The sequence below is a fragment of the Carlito syrichta genome, unplaced genomic scaffold (genome assembly GCF_000164805.1).
Source record: "Carlito syrichta isolate Samal-C Ts95f unplaced genomic scaffold, Tarsius_syrichta-2.0.1 Scaffold305602, whole genome shotgun sequence".
Lineage (NCBI taxonomy): Eukaryota > Metazoa > Chordata > Mammalia > Primates > Tarsiidae > Carlito > Carlito syrichta.
The window spans coordinates 445,482-471,101 of NW_007249698.1; the positions used below are offsets into that span (position 1 = coordinate 445,482).

The 25,620-nt window shown below is 33.9% G+C and overlaps 1 protein-coding gene across 1 annotated transcript in view; it reads right to left on the reverse strand.

Moving 5' to 3' along the window:
- HCN1 (hyperpolarization activated cyclic nucleotide gated potassium channel 1) overlaps positions 1 to 25,238 on the reverse strand; it is a 377,442-nt gene extending 352,204 nt beyond the window's left edge. Inside the window, exon 1 of the mRNA XM_021714309.1 lies at positions 24,819 to 25,238. Within this exon, the coding sequence (XP_021569984.1) occupies positions 24,819 to 25,223 (405 nt within the window). The 5' untranslated portion in view covers positions 25,224 to 25,238. The remainder of the gene's footprint in view (positions 1 to 24,818) is intronic.
- Positions 25,239 to 25,620: the final 382 nt, after the last annotated feature.

A 25,620-nucleotide genomic window follows, 5' to 3' on the forward strand; every position in this document is an offset into this window, starting at 1 on the left:
CAAACACATCTCAGCAAAATTCCAATAGCCTACCCTTCATGTTTAAGAAGAGAGAGAGGAAATCATTAGTTCATTCAAATGTTATCCCCATAATATTGCTTCCTTGTAGTTTCTCTATCTGACAATTCTACAGTACCTTATCTAACAAACCAAATGAAGGTACTGTAATGATCATTCGTTCGATCTATTATTTACTGAGCATTTATTACGTGCCAAACAACATTTTAGATTGTTGAAATATATCAATCCTCGTGCACCCAATTCCTTTATCATTCAGATGAGAAAAGTGAGGTTAAAGGACTTAACCAAAGTCACAGAGTAAATTAATGGCAGAAGTAGACTAGGAACCAGTCTCTTTTTCACCAACTTTTTTCTCCACCCAAATGATTCCAGGATGAGGAAAGACACTGGGAGAGGTGCAAAATGTGTTTATTTTCTCTGTAACGAGGAAACACTTATCCTAACTCATTGGGGGATTGGAGCTCATGATAATGATTTATTCAAAGAGCTCTTGCTTCTAGAAATTTTTATTCCAGGAACTTGAAACTCACACTGTTTAATCTTCAGAAAATCCTTGTTAGATAAGTCTAATAATTGTTCCATTTTTTTCCTCTTGCAGAAGTGGAAAGACAGGCTTGAAAGGTTAAATGCTTTTTCTGAGTTCATGTAATGAGATAGTGACAAAGCTGAAAATAGAAGTCTCCTGATTCCTCATGTTTGCCTTATTTCACCTCATGTTATCGCACCAAATTAAATTTTATTTTTCTGTAGTACTCTATCAGGAAAAAGTGTCCTGAATCACTGTCAAGCATGGAACATGAAGACACTAGTGGATCATTACTATACCTTAAGAACATCAACAACACGGGTATCGCCAAACAGTTTACTTTCACAGGACTTTTCTACAGATTGCCTATGATGGCCAAGTTTCTTAATTCTTCTGAATCTGGGTTTGTTTATCTGTAAAATGAATAAATACTACTTCTCTATCCTTATAGTTATTATGTGGTTTATTTGATATAATGCATATGAAGTGATGCTAGCTCAATATCTATACATACATAATTAAGATTTCCCTCTACTTCTCCATGTTAGCCTCATAAATCAAATTTAGGATATCAGATAACCGATAAAAAAGTATTTGTAGAACTAGATCTATGTGAATACAGTAAGGAGGGAAATTAAATGTGTCGTAAATATTTTCTGGAAACATTTTGAATATCATATAAGTGCAGCCCTTGTACTCAAGAAATATAATGAATACACTCATCTGAATCTTTGATTTCATCTACAAGAGTCAAAATACATTATTTGACCTATATAAGTAGATGTTTGTGAAGAGTTTAACCTAATATAACCATTCAAATAAGCTTAGCAGAAAAAAATGGTTTTACTTACAATTTAATGAAAGTCACTAAATAGGATCAATTCTAGAAGACCAAAAAAGTATCTTAAAATTAATTCTGTTTCTTCTTTTATATATGAGACAAAATGTTGTAGAATCTTTAAATATATGTCAGTTTCATATTTTCATGTTTGGTAACACTTATAAACCTTGTTCTTAGGTATATCAAACATTCTTTTTCAACTTTTAAGCAATTAATTTACTTGGAAATAAAATTTTCAATAGATAAGTGAGAGGGAATTAAAATGATTTCAAACCTTTCAATTATTATTATTGGTTGTATTTTTATTTCATATCACATTTTTAAAAAAAACAAATGTGTGACCTAATTTTGAATAAATCTAAAATTTCTAGAGACAAAAATAAAGGAAATAATTAAGCAACAGATAAAAGCCACGTTAAAAGAGTTTCTTAAAAAGATTTTTTGGTGAGTGTTATGGGTCAATCTGGATGGAATAAAAGTTTCAAAAACGGCTGGTCACCATGATGAAAAATAAAAGGTGCTAATCATCTTTTATCATTTCAGAATGCACCATTAAAATCTAGCTGTGCCCATATTTAGGCACTCGAATTTTCCTAATTTTAAAAAATGCACCTGTAGCAGAATTTTTTCTCCCAAAAGGCAGAGCCAGCTGGAGAGAGAAACAATTAAGGCTGATTGGTTGACTCAGCAATAAAAATAGGAAACTAGCTGGATGAGAAAGGATGGGCGACAAAGAGACAGATTGTCAGTGAGGGGGTTCTTCGAAAGAAAGAAAACGAGATGAAAAGCCCATCAATATGAACAAGGGGACTGAGGTTAAACTTTTCAACTAATGGCAAATCCATCCTTGAAATGTAGAGTACATAAAAGAACGTTATACTCATAGCCAAATTGTGTGTAAGGTTATACCATTGCCAACATCTATTATGTCTTCATAAGTAGTCAATATCACAATAATGATATTAAAGTAGGAGTCTGGCATTATCAAAGGACATCTAGGCCTTTCTTCCATTACAGGATAGCATTCTGCTCTTTCCTGCATCATAAACTAGTGCTTTTTCCTTTTGCCATGGACATATCTTCTTCCTCTTTCTCTTGCTAACTTCTCTCATCGCTCAAAGCTCCAGGAGCTTCCTGATTATGCTTTAGCCAGAGAAGATTTGCTTTATATCTTCAGATCAGGTCAGTCTTCTGTCAGAACAAGCCATTTTTCAAATACCATCTCCTTCTTTTGAACTCATAACCCAAGAAAATGTATAATTTTAATATTGTTAATATTCATCCCCCATGCTAAGCTAAAGGATTCATAAGAGGAGAATTACTTCTGTCTCCTTAACACTAAACAGGCACACCAAACAGTAAATATTCATTGTTGCATGACTTAATCCCGGACAGAGAATAAGGAGGCTCAGAAGCAATCCTGCCTGCAACTAATCAGTTCTACTATTTTAGAAAAGTTCACTTTGTCTCTTAATGTCTTAGTTTTTTTCTTAGATCACTTTAATCTCTGAGTTTACGCATTAATAAATAGGTTATCTAATATACTTTGCTTGATTTAGACATGACATTCCCCAGAAACTTCAATACTAAGTACTAAAATAATATTACCTATAATAATATTATCTTCTCGTCCTCTATTATTTCTGCAAATGGGTAAAGATAATTCTTTGCGGGTGGGGGAACATCTCCTAGTGATTAAAGTAAAGAATCCTTACTATTATAATTCAAAGAGTGATAAGATAATCTGACTGCTCATTCAACATATAATGAATTTAAATAAACTAATTCCTCTGTAATAGGTGAAGAGGGCAACACAGCAATGAGACAAAGACTCAGATTCCTAGAGTTTTTATTCAGAAAGTGAGATAGACAGGCAAATAAATGTATAGCACATAAAGTTTTGGTAAGTGCTATGCAGAAAAAATAAGACAGCAGGGTGGATGAGTAATGATGGGGAGAAGATTACTATGCTATATAAGGTAGTCAAGGAGGATTTCAATGATAATTTGATATTTGAGTCAAGATCTGAAGGAAGTGAGAGATGAGAAAATATCTGCTGAAAGCACATTACAGGTAGAGGAAAGAGCTCATACATAAGCCGTGAATCAAGCATACTCTTGACAAGTTCCAGATAGAGCAGAGAGACAGTGTGGCTAGAGGAAGTGAATAAGGAGTGGTAATGGGAGATGAGTTCATAGAGGCAGTGGAGATCAGACAATTTAGGACCTCAGGGGCCTCTCCATGGGATTAGATGCCACTGGATGATTTGAAACTGTGAGGTGACATGATTTGACTTAGGATCGCAAAGAAATGTTATGGCTGCTATATGAAAAATAAACCCAAGGAAGGTAAGTATAGAAGGAAATAAACCACTTAAGAGGAGTTATAATAACCCAAGTGGGAGATGATGATAGGTTCAAATAGTTTTAAATAGATGGAGCTGGTTATAGGTGGTCAGACTCCATATCTGTTTTGAAAATAGAACCAATAGATTGGATACGGAAACTGAGAAAGAGTAGTTAAGTAAACAGTGGCATAGAGAGAGGGAAGGCACTGCAATTGACAATAAGGATCAAGGAATGAACTTATCTCCCTTGCAGGTCCTAAGAATGAGCAGAGGAAAAGAGATAGATTACCACTTGCAAGGGCTGTAGGAGGAGCAGTGTCCTCAAGGGGGAACTAGGGTTCAGTTTAAGAGAGAAAAAAAATGAATTGAGTGTTTAAAAAATTGAAGAACGGAGAATTTTGTCAATAGTTCCATCCAGGTTGCTGCGAAATTCATGATTTTGTTCTTTTTTATGGCTGCGCAGTATTCCATCGTGTACATGTACCACATTTTTTAAATCCGGTCCTCTTTTGATGGGCAGCATGGTTGTTTCCAGGTTCTTGCTATTGTGAACAACGCTGCGATAAACATACATGTGCAGGTGTCTTACTGGGAAACTATGGGGGGGAGGGAGATGGGATTAACAGTAGCAAATATCTGTCTGGGGACGGGGAAACACCTCTTATCAACAGGGTGCCTGAATGAAACGTAATTGTATACCTAACCCCTAACTGTACCCCACAAAACCATAATAAAAAATATTTTTTTTTTTTAAAAAAGACCTCAATCTCCACAGGACCCTGTGGAAAGTGTGAGGTGTGGCAATTAGAGATGGGCATGAGATGGAGTCAAATCATGGCTATATTGAGCCCTTTGCGGATGAGAAACACATGGTAGTCTGGAGCCTCTGGTGTTCATGAAAGCAAGAAGGGACGTAGGGCACATTGGAATAAGTCTGGATGGTGTTGTAGGTCACTATGGTGAGCAATGAGGCTGTGAGTCAGCTCTGAGGAAAGGTGGGCCTCTTCTTGCTGGGAACCTGTGGCTCTCTAAGATGATAGAAATGCAGATGCCCCTTCCTCTGTCCTCAGGTTCCTGACCAAAATATTATCCTTGGTTTTCTTAAAGGAATTTATTGATTTAATAGTGTGTAGCTATTTGAGGCAATGGCTACATGTTGTTATTAAACAGGCATTTATCTGCATGTGCAGTTAGTGATGGTTTACTTTTTCCTACAGTATTTGCAAAGCTTAGATAGGGTATCCCAGTTTCCAGGCTTGTCTTATTTCCCATATCGTCCTGACACCTCATACCACTGACTTCTTTAAACTTAGCGCCTACACATACTACAGGGTAGTACATAGTTAATTATAATGCTGTTGTTCTTGATGCTCATAAGAAATGGGAAAAATATAAAGAGCTCTAATTCATATTTTAACCTATAAAGTCATAGAATGCAATCATTCTCAGCAGGGAAGAAAAAAATTTACAAAGAGGCAAAACCTGCAGTTCTTTAGAAGTCTAAAAGGAATATGGATAAAACATATAATAATAATATGTCCATAAAATGTATCAACACAGTGCAAATAAAATAAGTTTGTAAAATTAAACTGAGTTTATCTTTGACTTGAGGGTACTCTGGAAATTTTATTCTTTTATAGCAAACACCTAAACGAAAGTAAACAAATATTTTAATGTACTATCTAGCCACTATTTTGATCCATCTCTATTATTACCTCTCTGGCATTGTATACACACAAGGCATATTTACAACAAAAAGAAGAACATTTGAGATAACACAGGAAAAAACTGGGGGCTCATCATTCATAAAATTTCTTCTATGTGCCAGGAACTGAGTCTAGGCTCTATCTTGGACTTCTTACAGACACTAGCTCATTTAATCCTCACAACCATGAGTTATCTGTTATTAACCCCATGGTATAGATAAGGATATATGGTATAGGCTTAGCAAACTTGTAAAGCTTATAAGAACAAAATTTCGACCCAAATCATATATATGTCTATCACACCACATTGTTGTCATAAAATTATCAATTTTATGATAATTGTGAAAGACTGTTAATGTCAATGGCAAATAAACATCTAATAATGCTCTTTTGTTTAAAATAATTATATGGCCATCTAGACCAGCTGTTCTGAATATTGATGTGGAAATCACTGAAATACCACAATCAGCAGTGTGCCGCTCCCTGGAAACATTCTTTATCAACCCCCTCAGCCACCCCATGTGGAAGGTAGTATCTGAGCACTGAGAATTCAGTACTATCCAATTATGAACTAGCTAACACGCTAGTGAAGACACACAGAGTAACAAAGCAGTAAATACATAAACAACCATTCTAAGTGCCAAGAAGCAAAGACTTATGATGATGCAAAGACAAGTGTTAAGAAGTAGCAAGTTTTCCTAAAGGTGCTCAGGGAATGCCTATCTTTCTCAGATAAAACCTGTGCTAAAATTGGGGAGACAGAGAAAACAGTAAGGCAAAATTTCTAAGGAAAGACTAAACTTCAAATAACACAAATAAGTCTAATGAAACCAGGAAATGGCCTGCAAAAGGGGAGGTTAACACAAGCTGAATTTGGAGAAGTCAGCAGGGACCCAATCTTTTAAGGTTTTTGTCATGTTCATTCTAAGCCATTGAAAAGTTTCAGTCAGAGGATTCAGAGTGTTCTAAGATCCAATTAAAGGAAAAAAAGAACTTCATAGATACACACAAACAAGATAAATATGTTTATATAGAGATGTTTATACAAATTATATATTTATAGAAACTATATATACAAATATACAATTTGTATATATATGCATGTCATATTTATATATGTGTAGATATGTGTGTGTATATATATATATATATAGTGTGTGTGTGTGTGTGTGTGTGTGTGTGTGTGTATGTATGTATATAAAATTGGGTCTATTCATTTAAGATAACACAGAAAAAAAGTGGTGTATTTCTACACCAAATATATTTCTCAAAGTCAATCTCTTAAGAGCTGATGCTGAATAAGATGGCTGTGCCTTCAGGCAGGAATGAATACAATTCTGTAATTCTGATAATTCTGATTTCATCTTGTTCTTTCTGTCTAGATGACAGGTTTCTTTTTGGTAACTGACATTGAAATGCAGAACTTGCAAAATCAGGCCATTTATCATTCCAAGTCACTAGAAGGTTTCATATCTGAGTAACAGGAATATCGCCTCTTACTAAGTCACACATGTCATTTTTTTCTCCAGAATAACCTTGATATGATTGCATATGACCAGTTTGCATCAAGTGAGAAAATAATATAGTGTTCTCTTTCATCCTCTTGATGATTTGCACTACACTAAACCGTCTCTCCAGACACTCCTTTGTGAACTATGTGAGGTTTTTCACTGATCTAGAGAAGCAAGAGAGGTTTTCGTCGACCATTGATTATAGTCTCCTACATTTCTAGTGCAACACAAAATTGTAATAATAGTAGATGGCAGATATTTTAAAGTCACTTATTGTCTAATTAGAAAGCTAACATGGGCCGGGCACAGTGGTTCACACTTGTAATCCCAGCATTTTGGAAGGTTGAGGTGGAAGGATTGCTTGAGCTCAGGAGTTCGGGACAAGCTTGGGCAACATACTGAGACCCCATCTCTACAAAAAAATCAAAAATATTAGCTGGGTGTTGTGGCATGTGCCTGCAGTTCCAGCTATTCCAGAAGCTGAGGTGAAAGGATCACCTGAACCCAAGAGGTCGAGGCTGCGGTGAGCTGTGATTGTGCCACTGTACTCTAGCCTGAGCGATAGAGTGAGATTCCTACTCAAAAAATAATAATAATAAACAAATAAATAGCTAACATGTCTACTTTGCACCACACTTAGACTTTGAGAAAAAAACAGTTAACTTGTTTATGAAATAACATAATAACCCTGATTTGAGGTACTGTGTCTATCATGTGTATTTGTATCTATGAATATATCTAACTTTAGGTAAAATAAACATGAAAGGAAATAAACATATATGTATTTGAGTGGCAGGGCATTATCCATGAGCTTGTGTACAAGAGAAATATCATAATATAATCTCAAATATGATATTTATTCAAAGAATAATCACCTCCTGGTTTCATAAATTATTCACACTAGAACACTGATGGCATAAACATGTAATAAAATGCTAAGCAACCTTGTGTTTTCATATATTGTTCTTTACTTCTCTCAGGAAAATAAACAGTTGGACCAGTCAAAGAGAGTGTCTGGAGTTGAACTTAAAATAAAAAACTGAGTATAGTAATGTCTTCCTCCCGTGCCTTTGGGAGGCTGAGGTGAGTGGATTGCCTGAGCCCGCGGGTTTGAGAACCGCCTGGGCAGCGAGACCTCATCTCTACAATAAATCAAAAAAAGTCAGCCGGGCATGGTAGTGCATGCCTGTAATTCTGGCTACTTGGAAGGCTGAGGCAGACGGATCACCAGAGCCCAGCAGGTCGAGGCTGCGGTGGCCGGGAGCGGCCACTGCACTTCGGTCTAGGCAGCAGAGTGAGACTCCAACTCAAAAAAAACAAAAAAACCAAAAAAACCCAAAACTGAGTATATTAATGTCTTCCTAACATCACTGAGTATTTTCCATAGTACATGTACTCCAAAACCATTCTGATGTGAATAATGCAGGTACTGGCACTGCTTACTAGAAATATTCACTAGTATTATTAGTTTATTATCTAAGTTGTAATCTCTTTCAAAAAGCTTCAAAACATCATCTACTTTGAAAAAAATCACAATAAGAAAAGTAAAAATAGAACAAAAGCTCCAAAAACGTAAATATTTTATGAATATCTGTAAGCATTTTGGTGAATATAAGCATATTAATAAATATGCAATTCTGGATGAAATGTTTATTAGTAGAAAATAGAAACATTAAACATTTAACGTAAATTGTCTGAGTATTCCAATTAAAAGGCCAAGACTGTCAGATTTGATAAACAAATAAAAGCAAGACCCAACTCTATGCTGTCTACAAAAACTCACTTTAACCATACAGGTTGAAAATAAAATATGAAAGAGGATAAACCATACAATTATTTATTAATATCCCAAAGGTAGAGATCAGAGGTTAACAGGGTCATTTTATAGCAATAAAGGAAGCAAATCATCAAGAGGACTTAATAATCTTAATTACATATGAAACTAATAGCATAGTTTCAAGGTATATATAGTAGAAAACTGATAGAACTAAATGGAGAAATGGATAATCCAAAATCATAGTTTAGTATTTTAATGTTCCTTTCACAAAATTGCCAGACCAAGCAATCATAAAATTAGTAAGGATACAAAAGATTTGAACAATGCTGTTATTTTGCTAATTTTGACTTAATTGATCATTATAGAGCATTCCAACTAATAACAGCAGAAACCACTTGGCAGAAGCTGCACCTTTTTTTAGTGAACACAGAACATTCACTAGGATAAACCACTTTCTGGGAAATAAAGTGAGTCTCCATAAACTGAAGTTAAGTATAAAATTCAAAGATGATTAAGGAGATGACAATAATATTGTTTATTAATAGTCCATGTAAGAATTCTAAGTAACAGATTTTTAAGTGCTTTTAAAGTCTGAGTTGTTTAAAAAGTCAAGACCAGGTAAAAGTAATATATTCTAAGAAAAATGGACATATTGCAAGACACACTTAAGATCTGGTTTTTCATACTTGTATTTCCATTGTTCTCAAGATTTCAAGTATAATAAGTTTTCCCTGTAAAATAATTAGCATTATATCATACATTCATAACATTTGTCCTCTATTTGATTAGACGATGATCTAAAACTTAAGCATTATAATTCTTGAAATTAAATGTGGAAGCTAGGAAATTAAATTATGCAAATATTCATCCACAATTAATAAATTATTAAACTCACACTAAATCTAATGTTTTGAAGCCTGGAAATTGGTACTTCCATTAATAAGAGTGATTTGAATTCCTATGAAGGTTGAGTTCACTTACAAAAACGAAGTAAAATAAAGATTACTTTATAATTGATATACCCAAGAGGCAGCTCAGTAAGTACCAGTTCTCTCTAAAACCTAACCTAAGTTGTTCCCACCTTTGTGCTTGCATGCCCAATGTTTAGGGCCCACTTATAAGTGAAACATGTGGTTTTCAGTTGTTTTGTTGTTTCTGTGATAGTTCACTTAGAATGATAGTCTCGTGTCAAAGGGCATGATTTTGTTCTTCTGTATGGCTAAGTACTGCTAACAGGAGAAGGGAGGAAGGGAGGAGAAGGGGCACACAATCACCTATTGGGTGCCATTCCACTACCAGGAGAGGGCTCCCTGAGAGTCCAAACCTCACCTGTGTGCAACTTATGTAGCAAATCTTCACATGAATCTCACAACTCTAAAATAAATTTTTTAAAATACAGTAAAAAAACTAAACAAAACTAAAACAACATCCATCAGCTTTCTAAACACCTGTGAGCTTAGGAAGGAGATCGATCCTTTGATAGCATCACCATTGATCCCCTGATGCTTACTTTCCTTTGCAAATTACAGCACATGCCACTAAATGAGGGCCCTGTCACAAGTCTTACCTGCCTCTTTTCCAAAGCATGCATACGCTAGTTTCAGTCATATTTAAGCCGAGAAGGAACAAGAGCTATTTGTTCAGATTTTGGACAGTGGAGTATGGATTTAAATCCTGGCACTTTCATTTACTAACTGTGCGTTTAGGCAAGTTGTTAATCTCTCTATGCCTCAGAGTCCTCATCTGTTTATGTTGATAATGATACTACCTACCTCATAGGGTTGTTATGAGGCTAGATGAAATTAATATTTTTAAATACTTAGAATACCATGTTGCTCCATAGCAAACATGTTTGTTAAACATATCATGATTCTGTCCAAAACTTTTCAAAGGGATTTTTCTTTTTTTTAGAAACAGCGTCTTGTTCTGTCGAGTGACAACTCAGGCTGAATTGCAGTAGGGCAGTCACAGCTCACTGCAGTCTCAAACTCCCAGGCACAAGCAATCATCCTGCCTCAGCATTCAGAGTAGCTGGGACTACAGGCACATATCACCATGCCCAGTTATTTTTGTATTATTATTATTATTATTATTATTTGTAGAGATGGGGGGGGTCTCTCTATGTTGCCCAGGCTGGTCTTGAACTCCTGGCCTCAAGGGATTCTCTCACCTCAGCCTTCCAAAGTGCTGGGATTACAAGTTCACATGAGCATAGCATCCGGCCCTTAAAGGTTTCTTACTGGTCTCAAGGACATAGTTTATACTCTTTAATTTGACTTTCCCAATGCCAATTTATCTTTCCTACCTCATCTCTGTATATCTGAGACATGTAGAATTAAGTTTCCTAAAAACATTCTTACAATTTTTTTTTCTTTTATAAACTTGGCTACAATGTCTTTCTTTGGTTTTTTGTAAGTCCTACTCATTTTACAAAGTATTGTAAGTTCTACTCATTTTATAAGTCTCGGTTCAGATATCACTTTCTGCCGGAAGTCATTCCTAGTCCCCCAAACTGTGATACATCCTTACAGAAAACTGTTTTGTTTTGTTTTTTTTTACCTTTCGTGAGTAGACAGTAGGTTATTTAAGAACAGGAACTATTTTTGTGTACTCTTATAATCTATATGTATAGCATATAGAATGAGTCCTATATATATTCAATGAAAAACAAGAAAGAATGAATAATAAATTAATTAATGATACAGTAACTGTATCATGGAAAAGTACAGCATATTTCCTTTATTATTACCTCATTAGCTAGCTAGAAGATTGACTGGGAACTAAAATGTCCATTAGAAAAAGCAAGCCGGGCTCGGTGGCTCAGCCTGTAATTCCGCGCCTTTGGGAGGCTGAGGTGAGTGGATTGCCTGAGCCAGCGGGTTCGAGACTTCATCTCTACAATAAATTAAAAAAATCAGCCGGGCGTGGTAGCGCATGCCTGTAATTCTGGCTACTTGGAAGGCTGAGGAGGAAGGATCGCCAGAGTCCAGCAGGTCGAGGCTGCGGTGGCCGGGAGCGGCCACTGCACTCCAGTCTGGGCGACAGAGTGAGAATCCAACTCAAAAAAAAAAAAAAAAAAAGAAAAGAAAAAAACAAAGAGATCACGCTTATTGGTGATTTTATTTTAAATAGATACAAGTTTAATAAAAGTTAGCAAAGGGCCAACTTGGTGATCCATTTGGGACATATCCTATCTCCAACTCTCAGCTATTTCAGCTTCTGAAGTAATGCTATTAAGCAACAGCTTCAGTTCTCTGCTTCCCAGTTCCCTGGTAGGATTGCTCTAATTGACTTTATTGTTGTTGGGTGAGGCCACGTGACGTTTTAGCCAAAAAAGTTATAAGTGACATATATCACTTCTGAATCTGGCTATTTAATTGCCTGTCAAGACCTTACAGAGCTATCTCTCTCCCTGTCAAAATGACTGGCAATGGTCACAACGAAAGCTGCTTGGTCAGTTTGTATCCAAGTGTGAGGTGACAAGAAACAGGACCACTAGCTCACCTATGACAGTTGTGTAGTGGGAGCAACGTATCAACCTTTGCTGTGAGAAGCTACTAAGATATTTTAGCCTGTGTGATAACATTTCCAGTGCTGAAAAATATTGTCTCCAGGAAACAATTAACAACTCATAGACCACACACTGAGGAATGGTGACCGTTGATTGAGATTTCTAAAAACTCTGAGAGGAAGAGGAAAATGCTCCAAGGAAACCCTCTTCCAAATTTGATGACATCTTGATTTTACGTTGCAGCCTCAAGTCTGTAACAATAACATGCTTTGCATGACTGAGTTGTTAGGAAACTATTTTGATTGCTTCTTTCGGAAAATAATTTAATTTTTGTTCTTTGGGAAAATTTTAATCGCATAATTTGGGATAAAATGTTTCTAGAACATTGCAAAATTATGACAGGTTTAAGTAGTATTTTTAAACTGAAGCATTCACTTTCCATTGCAAATAAAATAACTGAATAAAATAAATTATCACTCAAAGATTTGTATCGGGTATAAAGGAAAATAATCTGCTTGATTTTACAAGTCGAGGAAGACATTTTGCCAGTTTGGAATTGTTCTATCTCAAATGTAATCATCTTTATTGTTTTTACTTTTAATACAAATATATATATTTTTTCTGTTTTGGAAGGCAAAAATGAAGTGATATAGCAATTAAAATTAATGGCTCTCCAACAAAGGGTTGGATCATACTTTTCTTCATCAATATTCCACCGTTCACACTTCAAAGAACAACGGAATTTATAGGAGGCGGAGTCCTTGAAATAGGACTTCCTTGACCCTATGCTAAGGCTTCATAGTGTGTGTGTGTGTAGTGTGAGTGTGTGGTTTGATAAAGGATTATATTTGTTTTCTCACAGTTATTAAATAAAGTGATTAACAGATATTTTGCTGACACTCTGTTAACAAATCTTCTAATGGAAAATGTGACAGAAAGGACAGGAGAAAAATTCCACTTCCATAAAGGTAAAAATGATAAAAGGAACTTATAGTATTGGCAATAACTTCCTTTCTCAAGTCACAGGGAAAGAAATTTGATTTTCTAAGGGTAATAATTAGAACTGGGATCCTCTGACCTCTCACTTCTTAGAAAACAGGTATTATTATCTAACCTGAGTTTCTGGGTAATTCTACTGCCTGCTGTTTCTCCCAGCAACAGTAACAAGAACAACAATTTAAAACAACATCAATAAACAGTCCTACCTTTAAAGAGCTATTTTACATCTTTTGGTAGAAGGAATGCACTGATGTTGTGAGTGAAATCTATTAACACATGGATTCTTCAGGCACAGCTTTAGTATTAGCCACAATAGCCACAAATGTTAGATGTGACTCCATGCTGCAATAGAAGCTGTGTGGTACAAGGTAAATTAATATACTCATGTAAAAAATATGAAGACAAAGCAATTTTTAATTGGACAGGTGTTTTCATGACAGCAGAAGTGCTGATTTGCTGTTGTTCACTCAGATCCCTCAATGCAGCTCAGATTCTTGTTCATCTATTGGGTATTTCCGATTTTCATTTAGTAATTGCAATATCGCATTTTCTGGGAGTACTCTTGGGAGTAATGAGCAAAAGAATCCATATTTCAGGCAAGAGAGAGACAGAGAGAGAGGCAGAGAGAGAGAGAGAAACAACTAGGTTCTTTGTTTTGTTCAATTATCTGAGTAAAGCAGTTTGTAAGACTGTCTAACATTAAAATATATTATTCCTTCTTCTTAAAAAACTTTCAACATTTAAGAATCTTTAAGATTTGTATGATTTGAATTCAAATGATGTTTTATATTCTAACATAAGGAAGTCATTTGCAATCTGAAAAAGTATTAATATTATTTTAAATAAAATAGTTTTTTGTTATGTTTGTGAAACTCAGCAAATCTTACATTTCCAACAAAGCATGGCATATAATAGCCCTTTTACGTTTCAACTGACTAGTCAAAGGATTGTAGTCATCTGGCCCAAACACCACTATTCTGTACTCCTGCTCTTCTGGAAGCCTTTAAGAATCGATTACCGAGGATTGGGGGTGTGGGCAATTAAAAAAAAAGAATCGATTATGAAGGTCTTTCCAATTGAGCTGAAATGTAGCTTTGGAATCATTCTCAAAATCTTCCATTCAACAATTTGCAACAGACAGAAATTCACATATATACATTAAGATTATTAATTTGTTTTTCTAACTACTCCACTAAAATACAAAATCTCTTTTAGCAGTGGTTGTTTATTACTCATCTTTATAATTCAGAGAGTGTTGCTCAAAATATGGTATACACATGTCCATTTAACATATATGATTGATTAAATTCTATGTTTTATAATAATATAAAATAGAAAATTTGCACATGAGGAGTTAAGAAAATATTTAACTTTATAGCCTCATTTTATTTTGTATAGCTAATTTATAATTATATATACAATATTTAACTGGTTATATAAAATCCTACATCTAGGAAATATGGCACTAAACAAAATTCTTCAAAAACAGCAGCATTGCTGCAACAAGTGCTCACTGAAAATTTTTTCACCTAAAGTCATAGAGTCATCATCAGTTTCAAGTCATTGGACATTTTCAGAACACCTGAAGTAATGATTCCACTAAAGTGAGAAGAGGGATAAAGAATTGAAGTAGTAAAATTCCCAATAACACTTAGAAACAGTGAAACAACCATCTTTGACATAAGGCAAATATTGATAATATGACAGCAGAGGAAGATTTCAGTCAGCAAAACTGCAAAATAAAAGTGTTTTATTGCTTGCTGATGCCATTCTTTCTTCTGTACCAGCCAATCTACACCTACCATATTCGGGCAAAACCTCCCTCTCATACAAATACACATTCTATCACTTACTCAGGCTGTGACACCCATTCATGTACCTATCCTTCCTGTGTGAAGAATTACTCTCAGCTACCTGCCAACCAACAGCCTATTAAAATGTTATCTAGCAATAGCTTAAAATATATTTGAAGTTTTATAGGCTACTCTTGAAGATAAGAAAGCCTTGTTACATAAATGAATCATTCCCCAATGGTAAAATTTTAGCCATTAATATCATCATGCCTATGAAATTTCTGAGAGTAGAAAACTAGTAGTCACTTACAACTTCATTAATCCATTAATCATAACATTACAGTCAAGTGAGTGAATACATATACTATGTTAGGATCTATACATATTCCAATATTATTCTAAAGTAAACAGTTTATGTAAGTCTAAAAAATTACAAATGTAGAAATTCTTCAATCACTCTTTCCCATCACATTTTACTCATACACTTTAAAATTATTGTTATTACAAAATTGTTTTGCCTCTACCACAAATATATGTCAGAGGAAGAAAAAGAAGTAATCTTCTACCAGATAATGGAGTATTTAAAGCTGCATTTCTTTGAATTCCAGACTAGACAGAAATGGAGAAACATGTTTTAAAATTGTACAGTATTATTAAAACCTATGAACGCAAATCCTTCTGATTCACTGCCAATCAGAGAGAGGTGTTCTGAACATTTATCTTTCTCCTCAGTAAAATAAGATGAATATTTTCAAATAATAGAGAACTGCTTCCCATACGAAGAAACTATCACACCCACAAAGTTAGCTCATCCTCCAAACATTACTGTTAGGTACTGTTCGGCCGTTTCGGCTCCCGGATTCTAAATTTCAAAGCACAAGCTACCACAATCCAAATTGTACTTTTTATGCTCAGGTACGATCTGGAAATATTGAGAAGGGGAAAATTTTATTTGTTCATAGATTCTGTGAAAAAAATGAGTGAATTACTTGACAAGTTAATTATATCTTGTATTAACATGCTCTAAACTTTTAGAGTTCACAAAGCACTTTCATATAATTTTCCCTTTGTCAACCAAGTGTAGAGTAGACATCTTATATGTTCACTCAACTCACACTAAAAGAATAACAAAAGCAGAAAATTAAGATAATAAGTGGATTATTGTAAATATTCCTGCCTACAACCAATCACAATAGTAAAAAAATTTTCTGATTCCACAACTCCTGATTTAGGATGATCTCAAAATAGTTATTATTCTTTTATTTTGGAACTCTTTTAAATTACCAGTAATCTTACCCTGAGACTAGTCTCCAGAATCCTTAATCAATGTCTACTTTCACTTTAAGATGCAATAAGAAAAAGAATTTGGCTGTCTTAAAAAATGGCCTAAATGGCAGACAACTCAAAATAGCCACTAGAATTATATAACCAACTTAATGTATTTCCTTTTCACACTAAGACACGACTTCTCTAATACAAAATCTAAAGTGCACACATCAGCAAGACAGAAAGAGAAGTCAAAGTAGGTCTTTCTCGGCCATCACCCAGTGCAATTGAAGGGTTCTAATTTTGTTTATTCTGGAGCTTTTAGACACAGTTATAATGTCTCATGAAACTGACTTTCTGTGACAATTGTTTACATATTTTAAATATTATGCTTTGCCCAATTACATGTGAATAAACTATTTCTTTTGAAATAATACAAGTATACTCTTGGTCTTTAAAGTATTCCAAATAAATAAAAATGGTTTTGACATTGAATAAGACCAAAGAGAAAGATGGATTTATTAGAAACTGACAGTAAAAAGCATATATTCTCCCTTTATGATTAAATAAGTATATTTAACATTTCCCTCAGAGACAAATTTAATTTCACCTCATTATTTGCAATAAGATTTTCTTGAGTGTCACTGTACCACTTTCCAATGTACATCATATCTTATCACACACAATTCTTGTTTGTAGACAGTTTCAAGGTGTATAAGACCAACCAAAATAACCTATTCAATTGAGATAATTACTCTGATAAATAAAGTAACACTTGTTTATTATAAAATACTCTGGCAGTTGAACCAGACTTCAAGTTTAAACCAGAAAACATAACCGTATTTCCAAAATCAATGATATTACCAACCTTCACTCTTATAGCACATAGAGTAGTAGTAGCCATAATATATATTGTATCTGCATGAACAATGAAAAAACAACTAAGACATCTATTCAGACACTTTGGAGAAGTGTAAAGCTAAACATATTTTGTCCTAAATTAGCCTGATTCATTTGATGCTTCCATTATTACTTGGTATTTTGGGCAATATTTGAAAGAACAGTAAGCACAAAAAGGGCCAACAATTAAGTTCCCTTTTGATATTTTTACATTTTTAATTAGTAGAGATGTTTATAATAAATTATATTTAGCATGCTTTCCCTAGAACCTCTCTTCTATCCTCTACCACACACTCATATACAATGTCTCTCCTTTTTGCTAGCATTTTCTTCACCATAAATGCTTCTAACATTGCATTCCAGACATTATTGTTCCATTTATGGATTTATTTACATGTTTTATTTTCCTATGGAATTCAAGTTCCCTTGAGGGCATAACTGAACTCATTTAGCAAGTATTTCTGTGCCCAGTTATTTCCCAGATACCATGCTAAGAGATGAAGATGCCAGAAAATTATGGTCTCTGCCTTTCTAATATTTAATATATAGTTGTCAAAGCATAGCTTAAGAGAAATTTAAAAAATGAATGTTCTTGAATGCAAAAGCACAAGGGACTATGCCAGATTCGTTACAGATAGAATTAATTGTGTCTGAGAGTTTAGTTAATTCTACCCCAAGGGAGTGATACTTAAGTTAAAATATATTGGATAAGTTAGGGCTAGTGAAAGGAACAAAGTTCCAGGAAAATAAACAACACATATAACGTACTTAAAATGGCATATTTGACAAACCAAAGAGATTCAGTGTAGTTAAGAATAATGAGCAAAAAAATTTCCAGGCTGAAGTAAAAGCGTTTGGTCAAAATCAGATTTCAAAAGACCTTGAATGTTGAATTTTATCCTAATGACAATAGCAAGTTATAGGAATATTTTTAGCAGGGGGATGATATGGTAATAATTACTCTCTGAAAATACTACTTTAGAGTTCTCAGGAAGGCAAGTGAATGTGAATCTTACAATACAGTTATGAATTTATTATAGTCAACCAAAAGAGAGTAAACTGAAGTTGGCTTGGTCTAGGAAGGTGATAAGAGGAACAAGTAAAGAAGTGATAGAATTCGAACCATACTTAAGAAGTAGAATCAGTAGGTCTTGGTTATTGTTAGCTGTTGAGATTGAAAGAGAAGGAGAAGTTAAGATTGTCGAGATCTCTGACTTGGACATCAGAAAACAAGGGAGAAGGAGGAGAGTTAAAGAAAAAACAAACATACAATTTGAGGAGCTCATATGATATCTTTGTAGGGATGTCACCCAGTCATCTGGACATTGAAGCAATGGGGTACATAATTTTGAAATTTGAGTATGAATCTGATTATTATCAACATATATCCAAGGACATGAATTGGGCAAAGACAGGGTATTAAGAACATTGAATATTTTAACCCTAAAGTAGGAGGTTTGAATATTTCAAATTGGATCTTATATTCTGACATTAAACTTAGATTTCCACGTCAGAAGCTTTGGGATTATACAGATCTGCTGCAGAGTACTGACCAAAGTACCAAAATGAGGTCTCACCTTCAACATACATATATGTACACCCACATACACCTTGTTCACATATTTTTAATTGTCATACAATTTCATATCCAAATAGGACTCATCACATTGTACTTTAAAACTTTAGATTATCTATTAAAGTATCAAATCCAAAAATACATAATATAATACTGATAACAATTCTCTCAGAATACTAATAATTCTTTAGAGAAGGGACTTAAAACTATTTGAGAAAAAAGTACAGAGAGAAATAATTTTTACTTATATGAATATCCATTTTTGTCTTTTTTTTTTCAAGAAATGAGCCAGTCAAGTAATTAGGTGATTCTGAGAGAGTATAAATGAATAATTTCAAAGATGAAAGTTTGGTATTTTAGAAAATAGAACCCTGAAGTAATGTAACCAATAGAGGACACCTAGTGGTCTTTAGCAGAATCAATATTTGCCAGCCGAAAACACCAAGCCATTCACACACATGTAAAAATGTTGATGTTAGTAGATGTATTAATCTGAGAAAGATCTCATTATGAATATTATATTTATAAATATAGCAGACAAATATTAATTTAAATATTTCAGATAATTTCCATATACCTCATTCCATCTGAACTTCACAACTGTTGAATTGTTTGTAGGCACAAATAAGTCACTTTATGTGATTTCACCATATTACATAGAAAATAAAGGCACATAAACACCTCTATAGACTCAGTTCTAGTATAGGATTTATTCCACACCACCAAAAAAATCAAAACTTCCAATATAATTGATATTTAAGTTGTAAAACTTTACAAAATAGACTTCATGGAAGCCCTTTTTTTTAATTAACTGATACAAATATTTCAAGATAGCAAGGATACTTGGAAACAAAAAACCACTTTTTGGCTATCTAAAAAAGTATCATGCTTGACACTAACTGTATACTAAAAATACAAGTGATAAACCCTTCCCCAAACTGGTATTATTAGCTCTAACTGCAGTGGCCTACAATCTCCTTTACTCTGTAGCACTCTAAAATGTATATCCCCTACACATTTTTGAGTAAGTCTATCAATAGTACATATTTCAGTATACAGCTCCAGACTCAACCTGAAGATGCACAACTATTGTGCTAGGCTGCTAGTCTTATGGAATGCATTCTTCTGCCTGATCCTTTTATACAGCTTGGTAATCCAGACTCCAGCTTCAAAACTCAGTTCAAGTATCTTTGAAGACTTCTTCTCATGCAAAAACAATTGTGTTATCCACTCTCTTCTTTATTACACTACTTACCACACCACCTGTGAATATTTGCTCACACATCCACTTTTCTTACAAAACTGGCATCAGCTTTGTATTCTTAATTTGCAGCATCTGCACCTAGAGACTACTCAGTAAATGATTGGGAGTGAAGAGAGAATCTCCCTTATAACTATAATATATGGAACATGGAAGACTGCCATGTATGTAGTGGGTAGGCATGCTTTGATTATCTATTGTGTTTAGGACCCTGCACTAGAATACAAGATTCAAGGGCAGAAGCTGAAGCTGAATCTTCCCTATAAATGTTTATATCCAACACAAGAAAAACAAAATGCATATGACAAAGCATTAGTAACCAAACCATCATGATGCACAAATGCATGAAGAATCAGTCGAATTTGTCAGTGTAAAGGTATTGACTATTCTAGTAGGGTTCATCAATGTAAAATACTTTATGGAGACTAATTTGGGTTTAATTTTTAAAGGAGTTAAAGAAAAAAGGAAGGCTTTCTAAATCTATAGTGTAGCACAAGCAAAATTATAGAAGCAGAAAGAATTAATTTCTCGCAAGAAGCATTGTAAAATTAAAAAGCAAACAAACAGAAAAGAGTTGTTGGGTGCAAATATGAAGTGACAATGGCAAGACAGGGCAACAGTGCGCTGGAGAGCCTTGAAGGCACAGCAAAGAAACACAGATTTGATGTGATAGGCAATGGGAAGCCTCTCAAAGTTCTAGTACAGGACAGGGTTAGGAAAACACTGCTGTTTGCTTATGGCGAGTCTTAGAATTCTGTTTTTTTAAAAAGAAAGTAATCAGAATATGTATTGCATAATTATAGATAGGCAATTTATAGCAAGAGTTACTTTCTACTCTACACCAATTTGAATGCTAAAATTAACCAAGGACAGAAACTTCAGTCTGCATTAGGTCCCCATGCAATAAATTTCCTTATTAATGTGTTGCTGTTAAATATATAATTTGTATATAAAACTATCTCTAAGCCAACATAAAAATTTAATATTGGTTTCTAGAAGAGCATTGCTATGTTCAAAATCAAAACCATAAGGCCTCTTTTCTGTCTCAAAATGTGTTTAATTAATAGTAATACTAATTAATAGTAATGTGTCCAAAATCTACACAGGAGAGATTGGGGGAGACTGGAAATGAAAAATAAAAAATATATTATAGTTATATATTTCAAAACCATAGTTATTCGGCAATCATGTATTTTCTACATTTTTATACTAACCATGAAGCATTTACACTTTTCTATGACACTGGATCTACAAATAGATAACTACTACAGAATAATATTTATTTTTTCAATGAATGTTTCCTAAGTTTCTAAAAATTTGAAAGGTCATCTCCCTTTGATAAAATGACTGAGATCAGCAGCCGTAAAGGAACGCTCCACCTTTACAAACTGAATAATCTCCTATTTATGAAACTCTTCAGTGGCTTGTGATTGTCACATATTCCATTTAATTTCCAGGGATTTCCTCATCTTATATCTCTTTTAAGGGGATCATACAGACTTGGTTCCCCTTTTGATAGGATATGAAATAGCAATTTGGTTTAAATCACTGTCTTTACTTGAAAATTATTTAAGAGAATAATTTTTTACAAACCCAATTACAAGAATGGGAAAGATTCACCTCGGTTTTCTGGAAATTATAAGAAAATAAATTTTCTGGCCTGGTTTATCTAAGTGCCTCAGAAGTTTACCTCACCTAAAAACAAACAAAAAAAAAACCCCAATATATATATATATATATTTCTTGAAATCCTGTGAACCAAAATGTATATATATATATTTTGTTTCAGTACAGTGTCAGAAAGCTCTCTTTTTGCATCCTAAAGCTATTGATCTTATAATTGGCACATGAAAACAACTTCCCTCCTGAATTCCTTACACCATGTGTTTCATAAATTAGTTGCCCAAATCATCTGTTTCTTCCTGTATTAACCACTAATTCAGCTTCTGTAATGATAGTAACATAAGGACTAAAGTTTAAAGTTTTTGTATCTCATTCATAATATTTCTCTAATTTATCTGGCTTCAGAACGTCTTGTTGTTTTTCAGTTGAACTAATTCAGTCCAGGAAAAAAGAAAGTATTGTTGAAGATGGAAGCAGTTTCCTATAGAAAGCAGCAGCTTTCCTCAGGAATGATTCATTTAGAACGGTGGCAGCTTCCAGACTTCACACATTACTTCCCCAAATTTGCTGAATTTAGCTTTAGCCAGCTTGGTACTAAAACACTCAGAACCAAAGACATGTGGGTGAACTCACATCTTTCTCTGCGTTCTTATTTCAAAATTTCAAAGAGCTGCTTCTGATTTATTTGTTGTATTTCTAATTGTAAATGCTTCGTGGTGACATTTATGAAAATCAGGTAGAGTTTTGCCAAGTTTCTTTGTTTTTCAGGTTTCTTTGTGCTTATGGTTAGAATCATATAACTGATAAAATGAATTTATATTAAATTATGAATTATGACTCTGTTTCTTCCCTGTTTAATAGTATTACTAACAGGCGTTAAATACCCATGATATGTAATATTTTATGGGGGTATCATATTATCAAGGAAACATTCTTCACCTAAATGGGCTTATGGTTCATTTATTACCAAGGTCATTTATTTATAAGAATGATCTTGCCAACTCACAGCTCTGGCCTGAATGTGCTTGGTTACCAAATGTCTGTAAGTGCATATTAAATTGCATTTTACAATAATGATGGCAGCAAGCTGATGCCCCTGAATTATATCATGGCTTCTTTAAAACACATCATGTTACACAGATCTAGGTGCCTATGATTATTGCCAGGAGCCAAAGGACATCGATGTTAAGGAGTGTCCTTTTCTCTGACCACATGGCCTGCCATTTTATCTGATAAGAAGCCATCTGTTCATCCTGCTGCCATTCTCTAGGGTAACTGGGTTAAAACTACAAGACATTAAAAATAGTCACATTGCCTACTGTATTTTTAATTGGCTAGATATTTATATCAGTGAATTTTCTCTTACAGACTATTTATTAAAATAGTTTTGTGGCCTTGTTTTAAGAGGTAACTATTCAACCCTGTTAAATTGCATGGACCATACTCTCAGTCAAGAAAAATTCTCTACAACTTCTTAAACAATCTATACAATGGTAGAACACTGACATATTTATAAGTAAAAGGATCATGTCATAGTAAGAACCTCTATAATTTTGTGGTTCAGAGCATTGGCTCCCAAGTCAGATTGTCAAGGTTAGAATCCTACCTCCACTTCTTACTAGTTCTGTGAATCTGGACAAGTTATCCTTCTGTATTTAATTGCCCTCATCTGTGAAATGATGATAAAAATTGTATCTACATCACTGATTGTTAGAAAAATTCAGTGAGCTAATCCATGTAAAGAATCAAATATATTACTTGACATACAAGAAGTCCTCAATAAATATTAGCAGTTATCAGCAAGAATCATCTTGGTGTGGTAATAATCTCAAAATAGTACAAAAAAGCTTTGAGAACTAAACATTTGTTTCATTGTAAATGGAATGTGCTATATGGAGAAAAATTACAAGATGAATCCAATTTCTCAAATGTACTTCATTTGATTTTAAATATATTCCATATTCATATTTTAAGAATGATCTATTTCTATGCCTTTTTATCAGTGTATTATGTAGCGTTTTATTATTGCATGTCATTTCCTGAAATCTTGTGAACCAAAATGTCATCCACAAGCACATACAAAAACACTGCCACAGACTAACAAAAGCAAACAGAACTTCCATTTCATGATTTATTTTAAAAGCATAATTCATCTTAAAAATGCTAAAAAGCATTTTTGTAGGAAATAAAGTAACAATCTATAGCCAGGATACTGCTTTCATTAGTGCGGGTTTAGGCACTCTAGAGACCTTTCGACTCTCATTTTTATGCAGATAATAAAATTCAGGTTATAATTAACACAAAAAAATAGACTTAGTAGGAAAAAAAGTCCAAAAGGTTAATATGCAGACTTTGGAATTAGGGACATAAACTCTTTTGCTTGATGATGGTACATTTAATTCAGATCTTTGGAAACCCCTGTTGGCTAAGGCTCTTCAGGTCGCACCCGCTGCCTGAGAACAGATGCCCTGTTCAGCAAAATATGGGCCTGATTAGCCAGATTCACTCCATTTATTTACTATACTATTTGTACTTTCTATGTACTAATTTCTCCCCTTGGTATACTGTTTTTCAGCATTATGAAATGAACTAATAGAAAGAAACTATAGTAAATAACTGTAGGCAAGGCATAACAATGAGCAGTTATTGTGCTAAAATCAAAGTCTTTATATATACAACTTAGAAATAAACAATCTGTGTGATCACAACACAAATTTACCGAAATTTAAATATTAGAGAAAACTTATAATACACTATCTCATAGAGCTAATAATACACTAGATTAACAATCAGATCCAACCCACCTTTGTCAAAGATGGCAATTGGTGTGTTCATATTATCTAAAAATAACGCCCCAAGATAGGGGAGAGGTTACCTTCATTAGGATAAAAGTTGTTGATTAAAGTGGATTTGTTTACAAAAAATCCACATGAAACTATTGTTTTTTAATCAAAGTTTTCAGTTGATTCAAATCCAGTATTTGATCATATCTTTTGAGGTTACAAATGTATCACTTATGCAAAGAAAAAAGGAGTCAAAAAATTTTACTACTTGAATTTTATAAAACTCATAACACATAGCACAGTTGTTCATTTTAAAACAGTCATAATTAACAATTGCATGATATAGTGACTTTGAAAAAGAAAAAGATTCATCTTACCTCTTCCCACTGATGTATGTATCTAATTAACCTTGAAAGTCGTAATAAACGCAAGAGACTGAGAATTTTTGTAAACCTCACAATGCGAAGTGCCCTGGCTGTCTTGTAAACTTCTGAATCCATTCCTTTTTCTACAATAAGAAAGATATAATCCACTGGGATGGATGAGATGAAGTCAACCACAAACCAGCTTTTTAAATAATTCATCTTGATCACTTTAGGGTCCAGGATGATTTCAGAACTGTCTTCATTGACAGTCCCAGTCCTAAAATTCATGATCAGGTCCAATAGGAAAACTGTATCTGATGCCACATTGAAAATAATCCATGGTGTTGTTGTTTGCTCTGTAAAGAATGTGATTCCAACTGGTATGATGACCAGATTTCCAACCATCATTATAAGCATTATTAAATCCCAATAAAACCTACAACAAATAAAAAAAAATCAGATTTAAGATGTAGAAAATAACCAACCTATTCCTCCCCCCCATAAAAAATAATTAATGATATATGGTTAGAGATATGAGTAAAGAAACAACAACAAAAAAAATAGTTTTATAAAAAATGTAATTCCTTCAATGGCTATACATATAAACCTAAACCAAGGCATTATGTTATAGAATTCTTAAAATTATTTTATGTAAACAAAGCATTATAAAAATAAAATTCAAAGACACCCATCCCTGATTATTTAGTAAAGAGGAAAAAAGCAACCTGCCTTATAGATAATATGAAATATAGATGGAAACAAGGAAGAAGGGTAAGAAGAGAAGGTCTATAAGACTGCCTTTGGGAAGACTCTT